Raw genomic sequence first — 12,689 nt, 5'->3', positions numbered from 1 at the left:
TGGGTTTTTCTCAGGGACCCCAGCCCAACCCACGTCTACTCTGAGAGCCCAGGGCCCCCCCACCTCTGACACCCCCCAGTGCTCTCGTCAGCCGGCGGTCTCGGCGTGCCCCCAGTGCCTGGCAACCCACTCCCCTCTGGTTCCTGGGTCCAGAGCCTCCCCCCACCCCCCCTGCCCACAGGACCCCTTGACCCCTCCTTTACTTTTTCAGGGTCCCCCCAAATCTGGCTCCTCTCCCATCTCCACTCCTTAGGGTCAATCCCCCCATCCCAACCCTGGGGATCCCCAAATCCAGACAGACCCTGGGCCCACCCTCCCTGCCACGTGACCAAGGGGTTGTGCAATCCAGCCCCCTCCCCTGACTCCCTCCCTGAGGGGATTTTTGAGGCGGGCTGAGCTCACAGCCGCCGGCACCCCTGCCCCCCCCAGGGGGCTGGGCCAAGGTATAAATAGGGGTGGTGTCTGCAGGCGGCAGCGAGCCCAGCCCAGCACCACCATGCTCACCCTAGAGGCTGCACAGTAAGTGGGGGCCACCCGAAAGTGGTACTCAGGACCCCTGCCCTGCACCTCACCTTTGACCCCTCTGCCGGGCCTGCCCCACCCAGGGGGCAGGTGGGTGGGAGGGGAGGGAGGGCCACACTGTCTCTCGCCCCTCCTGGATCTCTTTCCTCTGCCACCTCGATTCCTCCCTCCGTCCCATCCGTGTCTCCCCTGGACCCCAAAGATCTCTTTTCCTTGGGATGCTTGCTTCTCTGCCCTGCTGTCCTCTCCCAAGTGGCCCTCCATCTCTGTCTCTGTCCCCATCTCCTCGGAGTCTCACTGCATCCCCGACTCACTCACTGGGTCTGTTCACCGTGCTTCTTAGCACATCTTTTCTGTTTTGGGTCTCTGTTCTCTGCCTCTTGCTCCCTCTCTCTGTGTCTTTCTCTGTCTCTCCAGTTTGTTTCATCTCTCCTTCTGTCTCCCCGTCTGTCCCCCACCCCATCTATCTGTGGGGCTTAATAAATACTTCCTACATCCCATGCCATGTGAATTGTCTCTCCACACCTTTCTCCCTTCCCTCCTCTCCTCTCCCCTCTGCTGAACCTCTTCTGTGTTTTCCCATCTCTACCCCGACGTCCATCTCTCCATCTATCTCCTCCGGTCCAAGATGGACCCATTTAACCGACTCGCTCACCAAGGCCCCCGCCCCGCCCCCACCCGCCCTCGGGCGCCCACATCTCTCCGGGGACTTTCTCTCCCTCACTTTCCCTGCCCCCGCCCAGCCTCTGTCTATGCAAATCCCAGGGGAGGGGGAAACATGTGCCTGGCCCCCGCCCCCCACTTCCTGTCCTGGTGGGGGTGAGTGTGGTGGGGCTGGTCTCACACAGAGACACGCAGCAGTGAACGAGCTGTGGTGGTCACAGCTGCAGTCGCCTATCCCCCATCTGCCCAACCGCTTCGAGACTCAGGAGGCTGCAGGCTCCCCTGACATGCCCCTGTGTCTCTCCCCCTCCAGGCTTGACGGGCCACACTTCAGCTGTCTGGTGAGTTGGGGCCCTGGGGGTCAGGGAGGGGTGGGGGGACCCACGTGGCCCATCGCGACCTCCCTGCCTCAGTTTCCCCCTCCACTCCTTCCTGTCCCTTTGTCTTTCTGACTTTTCCTCGGTACCTCCAAGGACCCCCTTCCTACCCATTCCATCACAGAAGTTTTCCTAACATCTCTTCTCTTCTCTCAGACTCTGGTCCACTTCCTCGAACAGGGAGGGGTGGGTCTTTGTGTCTTTGACTTTGTGTCCCTTCCTCCGTCCATCCCACATTTAGTAAATCTACTTATTCCTTCTTCTCTTCTCTGCTTTACTTCGTATTTTCAAAAATTGAGTCTGGACTATTTCAGACGTGCAGAATACTATACCCCACCCCCATAAACCCACAGCTAAGTCCAAGAAATAAAACCCCACTCACGTGCTGGAAAGAAACCCCGCTGTGGGTGCCCCTTCGCCAGCACATCCCACCCTCCTCCAACTTGAAGAGTTTTGCTTTAAAAAAAAAAATTGAGGTTTGCCTTACAAGTCAAGAAAGAGACGAATCTTGTATACAGCTCAATGAGGTTTTAACATAGGCACACACCTGTGTAACCACGAACCAGACCGCGATAGAGAACATTACCATCACTCCGGAAGATTCCCTCACGTCCCTTCCCAATCAATACACCCCTCTGATATTTTCCACCACAGATTAGCTTTGCTTGGTTTTGAGCTTTATATAAAGTGAATCACACAGACCTTTTGGGTCTGGTTTCCTCACGCGACATCAAGTGTGTGTCAGACGTTGGTCCTTTTTTCTTGCTGTATAGTACTCCATCCTAGGAACGCACCGCAGTTTGTGTGTCCATTCTCCTGTCTCTGGGCACTTGGGCCGTTTCCCGTTTGGGGGCTGTTACGAAAGCTGCGCTGATTATTCTTGAACAAGGCTGTTTCGTGGACATACGTTTTCAGTGCTCATGGGTAAATACCTTGCAGTGAGATCACTGGTTTATCAGGATGGCATATATCTAGTTTTAGACTTTAATTGCTAAAGCAACATGATTCTTGGGATGAATTGGAGTGATATGGAGGGGGATAAAAAAAGCATGGAGAGCTTCTTTGCCTCTGTTAAAAACACTTCTGTGCCTCTCACCCTTCGGCCCCCTCCCCCTCCCCCAGGCAGGCAAGACTGGGGGAATTCATCTACACCTTCCCCAGCTGCTACAGTGTCACAACTGTGTATCGGTGAGGTGCTGGGATTCCCGGAAGCCCACAGTCTTAGTAGGGGCTGGCTGCTGTGTCCCTTTGCGAGACCCTGGTCTCTTTCTATGTGTCCCCACCTGTGTCTCTCATTCTGTGTGTGTGTGTGTGCGCGCGCGCGCGTCTGGGTCTGGGCCTTTGTGTGTTTCTGCTGTGTTGTATCTATCTCCCAACTCTGTATCTCTGGATGTCCCTCTCTTTGCCCTTGTCTCTGGTGCCTAGTCTCTGTGTCTCTCTTTCTCTCCCTCTCCCAGCCTGTCATAGTCTCCCCGCTGGTCCAGGGTTGGGTGGGGTCTCCCTGCAGCCTGGGTTGACCCCTTTTCTTTCCCAACCCCTATCAGTACCCAGATGGAGTCTTCTATGACCTGGACAGCTGCAAGCACTCCAGCTACCCCGACTCAGACGGGGCTCCTGGTGAGTGATCCTGGCCCAGCACCCTCCCCACCTGCCCCTTGGGCCCATTTTACAGATGGGAGAGCTGAGGCCCAGGGGAGGCTGTAACCTGGCACAGCAGGACAAGGTTAGCTCAGGCCTCCAGACCTCCTCCCCTTTCCTCTCCCAATCACCCGCTTGCCCATGCAAATCCTGGGGTCAGAGATTTGCACAGCCCACAATGGTCCCTCTGTGCCAGTGCAGGGGCTTCCAGGGGGAGGGGGCCGAGGCCAGACCTCTCAGCTTCTGATTCAGCGCCCTTCCCCCCAGATCTGTGGAGCTACGGCCTCAGTCCAGCTGTCCCAGCCGCCTCCTATGAAACCTTTGACCCGGCTGTGGCCACCTTCAGCCACACCCAGGGTGTCCAGCTCTGTTACGGACCCTCAACCTACAGCCCTGTGGGGAACCTGGACCCGGCCCCCAGCCTGGAGGCCCCGGGGCCTGGCTTCCCAGCATACCCCATGGAGGACTTCACAAGCCAGGTGAGGGGCGGGGTGACCATGAAAATCCCCATCATTTGGTTGAGGTTTCCTATGTGCCAGGCACTGCATCAAAACCTGTGCACACCAGAACCCCTTCACCCCTCTGACGACCCTCTAAGGTTAGGCAGCATTATTACTCCACTGCACCATCGAGCCCACAGAGGCACACACGTGGGTCAGGGGCCGCACCAAAGGCCATTATCTGTGTGGAGCAGGCTCTCATGGAGGTGGCCTGGGCATCCCCTGGCCACGCCATGGAGATCTGAACCGAGGCCAGAGTGCAGGCTGTGAGCAGAGTGGGGAGGGCCACGGCCGGGGCCCAGGAAGAAGCCAAGGGACGAAAGCAGAGGGAGTGAGAGAAGGGGGACCTCCCTCTGGGACTACAGGTAACCCTGACCTTCCACAGACCCTGGGGCCCCTGGCGTACGCCCCATACCCCAGCCCCGTGCTGTCAGAGGAAGAGGACCTCCTGCTGGACAGTCCCGCCCTGGAGGTCTCGGACAGCGAGTCAGATGAGGCCCTCATGGCCGGCCCCGAGGGGAGGGGATCTGAGGCAGGTATGTGGGCGCAAGTGGGGTGGGAGGGACTCCAACTGGAGATGGGGGTGGGAGGTTAAAGGAACCATGTCTTCCCAAGCAACTAGTATATATACTCCAGCACTGAGGGCAGTTCCCAGATCTGCCATCTGCTGGCTGTGTTGCCTTGGGCAACTGTCTCTACCGCTCTGTGCCTTGGTCTCCTATCTGTACAGTGGGGATGACAGTAATAGTATCTATTGCTGGTGGTTGGGAGAATTAGGGGGGATCATACATGTCAATGAGATAGCAGTGTTCGGCACAGAGTTTGGCACTCAATAAATCTTCACCATCATTATGGACACAGTAGCAAAAGAAATCATCACAGTATCAACTCCCATCTATCATTCAACCCCTGCTTCTGCCCCTGTGCCCTCCATTACTCACAACCCCTGGAAGTTGGAATTATTAGTTACTTTCCCTATCTGGGCCTCAGTTTCCCATCTGTAAAATGGGCATTGTTATTATCATCCCTATCTCGTGGGGTTATGATGAAGATTAAATGAGCTCATAATTGTTCAGTGCCTAGAGCAGCACCTGGTACTAAGCGCTTCAGAAAGATTTGTAAAAACACACACACAAGCCTCACTTTTAGCTGAGGAAACACCAGCTCAGAGAGGTTAAGTCACCACCCCAACGTCACACAGCTGGAAAATGGCAGAGGTGGGGTTCTTGTATCCAGTGCCTGCTATGAACCCCCCAACTCTGTGGGGCCCTTGCTGCTTAAAGGAGCCCGGGAGTCAGACCCCTTGGCCTCTCCCAGGATCCCAGTCCCCGCGGAACTGACACACTGAGTGACCTGGAGCTGGAGAAATGGCCACATTCAAACCCACTTCAGATCTCTTCACCACAAGTCAGCTCTGTCATAAGTCTTTGAGGAGCATTGCCAACCCATTTCACAGATTCATCCATGCGCTCCACAGATACGTGCTGGCCACCAAGCAGTCACAGGACAGAGACACATCCTGAAATATAAAGCAGGGATGGGAGATGGGGGTTACGGGGTGGCACATTCAGGAAAGGGGAGCAACTTGCCCCGGATGGGAGTGTGGCACGGACAGAGCCAGGCAGGTGTACCTAGCAGCCACCTTCGTCACCCCAATTCTCTTTATGGGGAGACAGAGGCTTGGCGGTTCCGGGACGGGGTGAAGCGGGGAGGGGGTGGGGCGGGGCCCGAAGGATGCTTCAGCTAACGCGCCCCGCACCCGCCGCAGGGGCCCGCAAGAAGCTGCGCCTGTACCAGTTCCTGCTGGGGCTGCTGACGCGCGGAGACATGCGCGAGTGCGTGTGGTGGGTGGAGCCGGGCGCCGGGGTCTTCCAATTCTCCTCGAAGCACAAGGAGCTCCTGGCGCGCCGCTGGGGCCAGCAGAAGGGCAACCGCAAACGCATGACCTACCAGAAGCTGGCGCGCGCCCTGCGCAACTACGCCAAGACCGGCGAGATCCGCAAGGTCAAGCGCAAGCTCACCTACCAGTTTGATAGTGCGCTGCTGCCCGCCGCCCGCCGGGCCTGAGCCCGGGGCGGCCTCTCGGGGGCTCTCAGGGGCTCCACGCCTGTGTCACGTGGGCGTCCCCACACCCTAGGTCCTAGGACCCACGGATCCCCCATCCTGGCTGCAGGGGCGGGGCGCTGCCACAATCCCTAAGCCCTGCCCAGGCTCCCTCTGGGATCCCCCCAGTCATGTCTGGGGCCTCTTTGGGATTCCCTTGTCATGTCCAGGGGCCCCAAGATCTTCATGCCTTGGGTTGAAGGACCCAGAGACGACTATACTTATGTGTCTGTGTGGAGGGGCGGGGCAGGGCAGTGCTTCCAGAATCCCAAGAGCTTCTCTGGGATCCCCTTGTGATGTCTGAGATCCCTTGTGTGTCTGCGATCTCTCAGTCTCATCTAGGGGAGGGAGAGCCTACAGATCATCACACCAAGAGGGGGACTCTGCCAGCAATCCAAGCCCTGTCCAGGGTCTTTCTGGGATCCCCTTCTCATGTTTGAGTCCCTCCTGTCCCATCTGAGATCTCCTAGTTACGTCTGGGTCCCTCTGGGAACCCTTTGCATACATGTCTCTGTGCCCATCTGTGACTCTCATTCTGTCTGTCCCCCCAGATCCCTTTGTCATCTTTGAGATCCCCTAATTCTCTGGAACCACCCTGCTATCACTTGTTTATGTCTGGAATTCTCCGATCACATCTACAGTGCCTCTGGGATCCTTTTGTCATGTCTGAAAACACCCTTGTCAGGTCTGGAGGGCTGACCTCAGTGAACCTTGTTGTATCCGGGCCACCTCTGCGATGCCCTTGTTTGTCTGGAATCCTCCAATCACATCTGAGGCCCCTCTGGGATCCTCATCTGGTATGCCCTTTTGGGGACCCCACCAACAGCTCCGAGTTCAACTGGGGACCCTCCGCCTCCTGTAATGCCCTCCCTAGGGCCATGCTGGCGATCAATTCTGGCCGCTCAACTGATTTCTGGGTGACCGTGGCAGCCCCCCCCCATGTCAGTTCTAACCAGAGACTTTGCACCATCCAGCAACAGTGGGCCAGCTTTTCGATGTGGAGAGGCTGGAGCAGGGTGTTGGCCGCTTCTAATGGGGAATCTGTTTTCCAATCTGCTCAAGTCCCCATCGCCCCTGGCTGTCATACCCCGGTGGCTTCTCTCAGTTGTCCGTTCGCCCCAACCATTCTCGTGTGAATCCAGCCTGAGCAGAAGAAGACCGGATGAACTGTGGGAGCTCTGACTGGAACCCTCGGGGGGTGTCAGAGGCTGTGGGCTAAGAAGCCGGAGTCCCAAGTCCTTGAGCCTGGGTGGCTGGGGGGTCTAGGGTGAAAGACTTGCTGCTTCTGGGCCAGTTTGGCCCTTCTGTGAAAGGGGAGAGGAGGAGGAAGATCTCGGAAGGCCCTTGCAGCCCCGTCAAGCCTTTGATACATCTGAAATCCACCCATCCACCCACTGGTAGCCAGAAGGAAGTCGAGGAAGGAGCACCAAGGATCCAGAGAGGGAAGAGGTCCTTGAGGGGGGCATACAGCGGCTGGTAGCAGAGCCCAGGCTGGGACCTGCCCTCGAGGACAGTACACCCCCCTCCCTGGGGCGGTGCCAGGGACAAAATGTCTTTTGGGAGGGCCTCCTCTTGCAAATGAGGTACCTTTTACGAAAACTATCATCATCACCCCAAGTTTGGAATAAAATAAAATAAGTCAAGGTAGACAGACCTTCTAGGACCCTTTGTCAGGGACCGCAATGCTACCCATCCATCCGGGCCTGCTGGCCCTCAGAGACACTGGGACGGCGAGGGGGGAGATAAGAGAGGCGATGCAAGAGGCAGTTAGAGCGAAACCAGGCCGAGCCTTGAAGGCCGCGGTCAGGGCTTGAGGTGCAGACTCTGGTGGTTCGATTCAGTTTTTGTCTCCGTCTCTTCTTGACGATTGGAGTTCTTCCCCACCCTCTTCCTGATTCCCTTTCCGTCTGGGTCTTGTCCCTCGTTTCTGAATTTCTGCCCTCCTCCGGATCTCTGTCCTCCTCTCGCTGGATAAGGCCCGCGGGTAGCGAGCGAGGCCCCCAGCTCTCCAGGCGCTCCACCAACCTGCTGGGCCCGCAGGAGCCGCGCAGCAGTCTGCCTGGCAACCCATGACGTCACAAGGGGGCTGCCTTCGGGTTGGCTCCGCGCTTGGTGGAGGCGGGGAATTTTCCAGCTCTTAGGGGGTTTTGGAAAAGAATGGTGTGGGTGGGGGGGTGGGGGGGGTTGGCGATGGGCAGGAAGAAAACGGTGAGGGACTTGTCCTCAGTAACACCGGGTCCTCCAGCCGGCGTTACTTCCCCGCCTGCCCTCCGCCTTAACTCCAAGCCACACCCACCTCGCCCTCCTCTCCGAAACACCTGGTGTCCTGGAGACCCTCTCCTCCCGCAATCCCCTCATCTCCTTCACCTCCCCGCACCCCCGCGTCCGGCCACCACTACCCCCATACGGAAAGCCACAGGCACCCCTGCCGGGAAGGGCGCCAATGTCTGGGCAGCCCTCCAGGGCCTTCCCGGTCTCCCCACCCGCCCCCGCTGGGGCACCCGCCCCCTCCCCCGCCTCCGGTGCCCGCCGCGCCCGCTCCGGGAACCATCGCGGGGAGCCCGCAGGGCGCGGTCCCACGAGGGGCCGCGGCCAATCCGGGGTCCCAGGTGGCCGGGGCCCCAAGCCATCATGTATGCCCACGCCCGGGGGTGGGACTCCGGAGTCCCCGACACTCAGTGCCCTCCCTGCGGGCACAGAGACCTCCCCCCGCCTCCCCCGCGGCCATCCTGCCTACCCTGGGAAACCGGACCCTCCCTCCCGGCTCTGGTTTCCCGAAAACTCCTGACTTGCAGATACTAAGAATGGCTTTCTAGACCCTGTCTTCCCCACCATCCTCAACCCCCATGCCGGAGTTCTGGCTCAGAGCCCTCACCCACTTCAGACCCCAGTCCTTTACTGTCCCTCCGCCTAGGACCCAAGAGTCCAGGCCCTCATCCTTCTTTCTCTGGGACCCAAAAATCTGGACTCCAGGTCCCTTCTGCACCGGGACCCAGGAGTCCAGGCCCTCAGGCCCCCTTCCCTCAGACCCGGGAGTCACCCGCCTCTGGCACGTCCTCCCTCGGACCCAGGTGTCGGAACCCCAGCCCCTCCTCCCTGGGGACCTGGCATTCAGCCATCTCTCCTTGTCCAGCTGTTATTTCTCGCCCTTTCGAACACACAGGCGGAATGTGGGGCTGCAGGGGAGGGTGGGGAGGCGCGTCTGATGCCTCCCAGGGCCTCCTGGGAGTCTCGGGACTCCTTAAAGGGCTCCCCCCGGGGCCCACCTGTCCTCCTTAAGGCCCATCGGGACACAGCTGCGGTCAGAGGAGAGAGAGCAGGTCCGCCGACATGCCTGAGGAAAAACCAGGTGGATTTGGGGACTCCCTCCCTATGTGGAGACGCGATTCTGTTTTCTGAATGGGGACTGGGGGCTTCTCCCTCCATAGGGTTGGGAGAATGGGGTGCCTTCTCTGTGTGGGGAGGAGCTCCCTTCCTTGTGTGGGATAGGAGGGTCCCATACTTGTGTTAGGTGGGAGGGGGTTTCCCCTTCCCTGTGGGGTGGTAGGGGTTCCTTTCTCTGGGGAGTTGGGGGTTTATCTCTGGGTGCAGATGGAGATTCTCTGATTATGAATTTGTGTCCCTTTTTCTCGTTGAGGATGGGAGTCCTGTGGTTGTAGACTGCGGAGTCTTTGCAGGGTGTTTGGGGTCCTCTACATTTGGGGATGGGGTCTTCTGGGAAGGGACCAGGGTCACTTCTCTGAGTGAGGATTGGGGTCTTTCGCTGCAGGGGAATGAGGTCCTCAATGTGCCTAGATATTAGAGGTTCAAGGTACAAGGTTGTACAAGGTTGAGGGGACCTCATTTCAATGGGAATTGGGGCTTCCCCATGTAGGAATTAGGGGACATTCTCCATATAGAGGCTGGTGAGCTTTTCTTCATGTGCAGTTTTGAGGCCCTTCTTTGAATGGGACTGGAGGCATTTCTTTATATGGGGTTGGGGCTTTCTCTCTATGAGGCAGTGAACAGAGGAGACACAAGCCCCCAGGGAGGACCCCTCCTCCCTGGGTGTCCAGTCCGCTGGCACCAGACCAACCAGGCTGAGGGATGGTGGTCCAGCCCCTCGCTGCAGCTGGGGCCCCAGCGGGCCAGGTGCCAGCAGGCAGGACGGGTGCAAGATGCTGTGGTCAGCAGGAGTATCCAGTTTCCAGCCCAGGGGAAGAGCTAATTATACCTCCAAGACCTAAAAGGTCAGAGCCTGGTGGCCTGGGTGGATGGGGCATGGCCTGCCTGGGGCAAGGAGAAACCGGATCTCACAGACTCTGGGATTAGAGATAAATTTACACCTGGACTGCTGGACTCCAGATTCCGAAGGAGGAGGGGCCCAGGGACCTGCACTCCTGGGTTCTGGAAGAGGAGAACGCTGAGCACGTGCTCAACTGTGAATATCTCCTGCCTCACAGCGGCCAAAAATGCCCCCGCAGGCAAAGATGCCACCAAACCGGCTCCCAAGGAAGCCCCACCTCCAGAGGCTCTTGCAGAGCCCCCCAAAGGTGAGATGGTGTTCCAGAGGGCGGGGCAGAAGCTGGCACCTCATCCCCCAGCCTCCGCTGGCCCCTCTGCACCTTCCCGCTCTCTCTCCTTTGGTCCACCCTCCCCACAGCTCCAGTGCTGACCGCCCTCCCCTGCTCACAGCCTTCCCTGGCTCCCCAGTGCCTCCAGGACAGAGCCTAGCCCCTCAGCCTGGCCTTCAAGCCCCCAGCAACTGGCTCATTCATCACCGAGTCCTGCCCAGCTCTGAATGCCCCAGTCTATCCTCTCCTATCCCAAAGCCCCATTTAAGACCATCCGGTTCACAGATGGGGAAACTGAGGCCCAAAGGGGCGGGGAACCTGGTCCCGCAGCTACCTGCATGAAGCGTGGTCTCTCCCAGGTCAGGAGAAGCCACTGTGCCCCAAGGTCTTTGACTGCTGAGCAGTGGGTCCCTCATTCACTCTCAACCCCGCCCCCAAAGTAGCCTGCCGTCCCCTCCCTGGCTGGCCTTAGACCCCCTAATCCTGTCTCCTGAGCAGAAGCCCCACCTGAGGACCAGTCTCCCACCGCTGAGGAGCCCACCGGCATTTTCCTGAAGAAGCCAGCCTCTGTGTCGGTGGAGACTGGTGAGGGGTGCCTCGGGGAGGATCGGGTGGGGGCTGGGCTCCTGGGTCTGAGGGAGGCAGGGCTGGGGTCTCCCGGCTTCCCAGTCCTCTCCATAGAGTCTTATGACTCCTGCCTGGCCATTCCCTCCCACCCCTCCACCCCCACCCAGGAAAGGATGCCGTGATCTTGGCCAAGTTGAACGGGAAAGAGCTGCCGGACAAACCAGCCATCAAGTGGTTCAAGGGGAAGTGGCTGGAGCTGGACAGCAAGAGTGGGGCCCGATTCTCCTTCAAGGAGTCCCACGACTCTGCCAGCAATGTGAGGACCCTGTGGGGACTCGAGGGCTTGTGGGCCAGGGCTGGAGGTCGTGTGGAGCTCCTTGGTAGGGGTTGTGCCGGGCAGGAGGGAAGAATGTTTGGGCCGGGGCAGGGTGCACCTGGGCACGGCGTGTGCGTGCCCAGAGAGCTCTCAGGGTCAGGGACGCAGGCCCCCAGAGGCCAAGATTGTCCAGGCATGGGAAGAGACAGCTGGCCCTTCCTGGGGGCACTCAGAGTTGTGAGGTGGGCTCTGGGGGAGGTGGGGTGGCACTGGGGGTCGGACATGTGCACCCATACCCCTGGCCTGGCCCCCAGGTATACTCCTTGGAGCTGCACATCGGGAAGGTGGTACTGGGTGACCGCGGGGATTACCGCCTCGAGGTCAAAGCCAAGGACATCTGCGACAGCTGTGCCTTCAAAATTGATGTGGAGGGTACGCTGGCGGGGGTGGGGGCCAGGGGTCTTGGGTCTGGTTGGGGGGATGGATCTGTCAGCCAGGTGTGGGGAGAGTATACTGATGTGGGGACAAGGCGGGCACAGGTTTTCGGAAGATGGAGCACAGAGGCAGGGGTCAGGTTGTTCAAAATAGGGGAGACGATCTACCGGCTTAGAGGGTGAGGAGGTGTAGATTTGGGGGTGAAAAGGTTCAGGGTTTGGGGGTGTTCACGTGGAACTTAGGAGGTGAGTTATGTAGATTCCAGGGTCACAGTGTACAAGCTTGAGAAAGTGGCAGTAAGGGCTCGGGAAGTGAGGGTGTCCCAGGTTTTTTTTTGGTTTTTGGTTTTTTAAAGTATAATTTCCGTTTTATTGTCCACTGTTTATTTCAGGGGAGTCTAAGGGTGGACAGGTTTAGGGTGAGGGTGTGCAGGATGGATGGGAGGCTACACAGATTTGGGAGCCTGTGTGTGGAACTCTGAGAGTGTACAGGTTTGGGGGCATCTGCAGCCCAGGATGTGTGGGGACTTAAACATGGAGGGCACAGGGAATGAGGCTGCCCAGCCCCGGGGAGAAGGGCCAGCCAGCCCAGGTGTGAGGGGGATACAGGCCGCTGAGAGAGGGTGGTGCATGGCAGCCAGCGAAATGCGTCTACAAGCAGAGGGTGTCCAGTCCCAAGTGAGAGGGTGTGCTGGCCCAAGAGATGGAGGAAAAGGGGTCTGGGGGAGGTTGTGCAGGCCTGGGGTGGGCACTCTTGTTCTTAGATCAGGCCTTGCCTCCAAGCTCACCTTCCCTTCCCCCATTGCCTCTCCCCAGCGCCCAATCAGGACTCCGCTGGGCAGAGTCTAGAAAGCTTCAAGCATTCGTAAGTGACCCCGGACCCTGGGGAGGGGCAGGAGTATGTCCTGGTGCCAAGGACCATGGGAGGGTGTCCCTTGGGAGGGGCAGCTGTGGGAGAAGGGGAGGATCAGGGAGGGCAAGGAGTGGGGACCCAGGGTGAGTCTGAGGGTCGGGAC

The 12,689-nt window shown here is 58.8% G+C and overlaps 2 protein-coding genes across 3 annotated transcripts in view; both read left to right on the top strand.

The window, feature by feature from the left end:
* The first annotated feature begins 496 nt into the window (after window positions 1–496).
* On the top strand, window positions 497–5,767 carry SPIB (Spi-B transcription factor). Of its 2 annotated transcripts, XM_059999805.1 has the most exons (6): window positions 497–519; window positions 1,499–1,526; window positions 3,107–3,179; window positions 3,468–3,679; window positions 4,086–4,236; window positions 5,469–5,767. In XM_059999805.1, exons 1-6 carry the CDS (start codon window positions 497–499, stop codon window positions 5,765–5,767), a joined length of 786 nt encoding a protein of 261 aa, XP_059855788.1. The 2 variants fall into 2 exon arrangements, with proteins under 2 accessions (XP_059855788.1, XP_059855789.1); XM_059999806.1 differs by lacking the exons at window positions 497–519; window positions 1,499–1,526; window positions 3,468–3,679 and having other exon boundaries at window positions 3,114–3,179.
* A 3,366-nt stretch (window positions 5,768–9,133) lies between these two features.
* Window positions 9,134–12,689, top strand: part of MYBPC2 (myosin binding protein C2) — a 23,296-nt gene continuing 19,740 nt past the window's right edge. Inside the window, exons 1-6 of the mRNA XM_059999711.1 lie at window positions 9,134–9,152; window positions 10,246–10,335; window positions 10,855–10,941; window positions 11,091–11,239; window positions 11,554–11,671; window positions 12,490–12,538. Of these exons, the coding sequence (XP_059855694.1) occupies window positions 9,134–9,152; window positions 10,246–10,335; window positions 10,855–10,941; window positions 11,091–11,239; window positions 11,554–11,671; window positions 12,490–12,538 (512 nt within the window). The remainder of the gene's footprint in view (window positions 9,153–10,245; window positions 10,336–10,854; window positions 10,942–11,090; window positions 11,240–11,553; window positions 11,672–12,489; window positions 12,539–12,689) is intronic.

Source organism: Delphinus delphis, chromosome 20 (assembly GCF_949987515.2).
Source record: "Delphinus delphis chromosome 20, mDelDel1.2, whole genome shotgun sequence".
Lineage (NCBI taxonomy): Eukaryota > Metazoa > Chordata > Mammalia > Artiodactyla > Delphinidae > Delphinus > Delphinus delphis.
The sequence above is the reverse complement of the archived record's forward strand: the minus strand, read 5'-3'. Positions and strand labels throughout refer to the sequence as shown.

What these genes read in the sequence shown, in the direction of transcription:
- SPIB (XM_059999805.1), top strand. Translation starts at nt 497, where the DNA reads ATGCTCACCCTAGAGGCTGCACA. An exon ending in CTCACCCTAGAGGCTGCACA is followed by an intron (nt 520 to 1,498) that starts GTAAGTGGGGGC and finishes CTCCCCCTCCAG; the next exon opens with GCTTGACGGGCCACACTTCA. An exon ending in GGCCACACTTCAGCTGTCTG is followed by an intron (nt 1,527 to 3,106) that starts GTGAGTTGGGGC and finishes AACCCCTATCAG; the next exon opens with TACCCAGATGGAGTCTTCTA.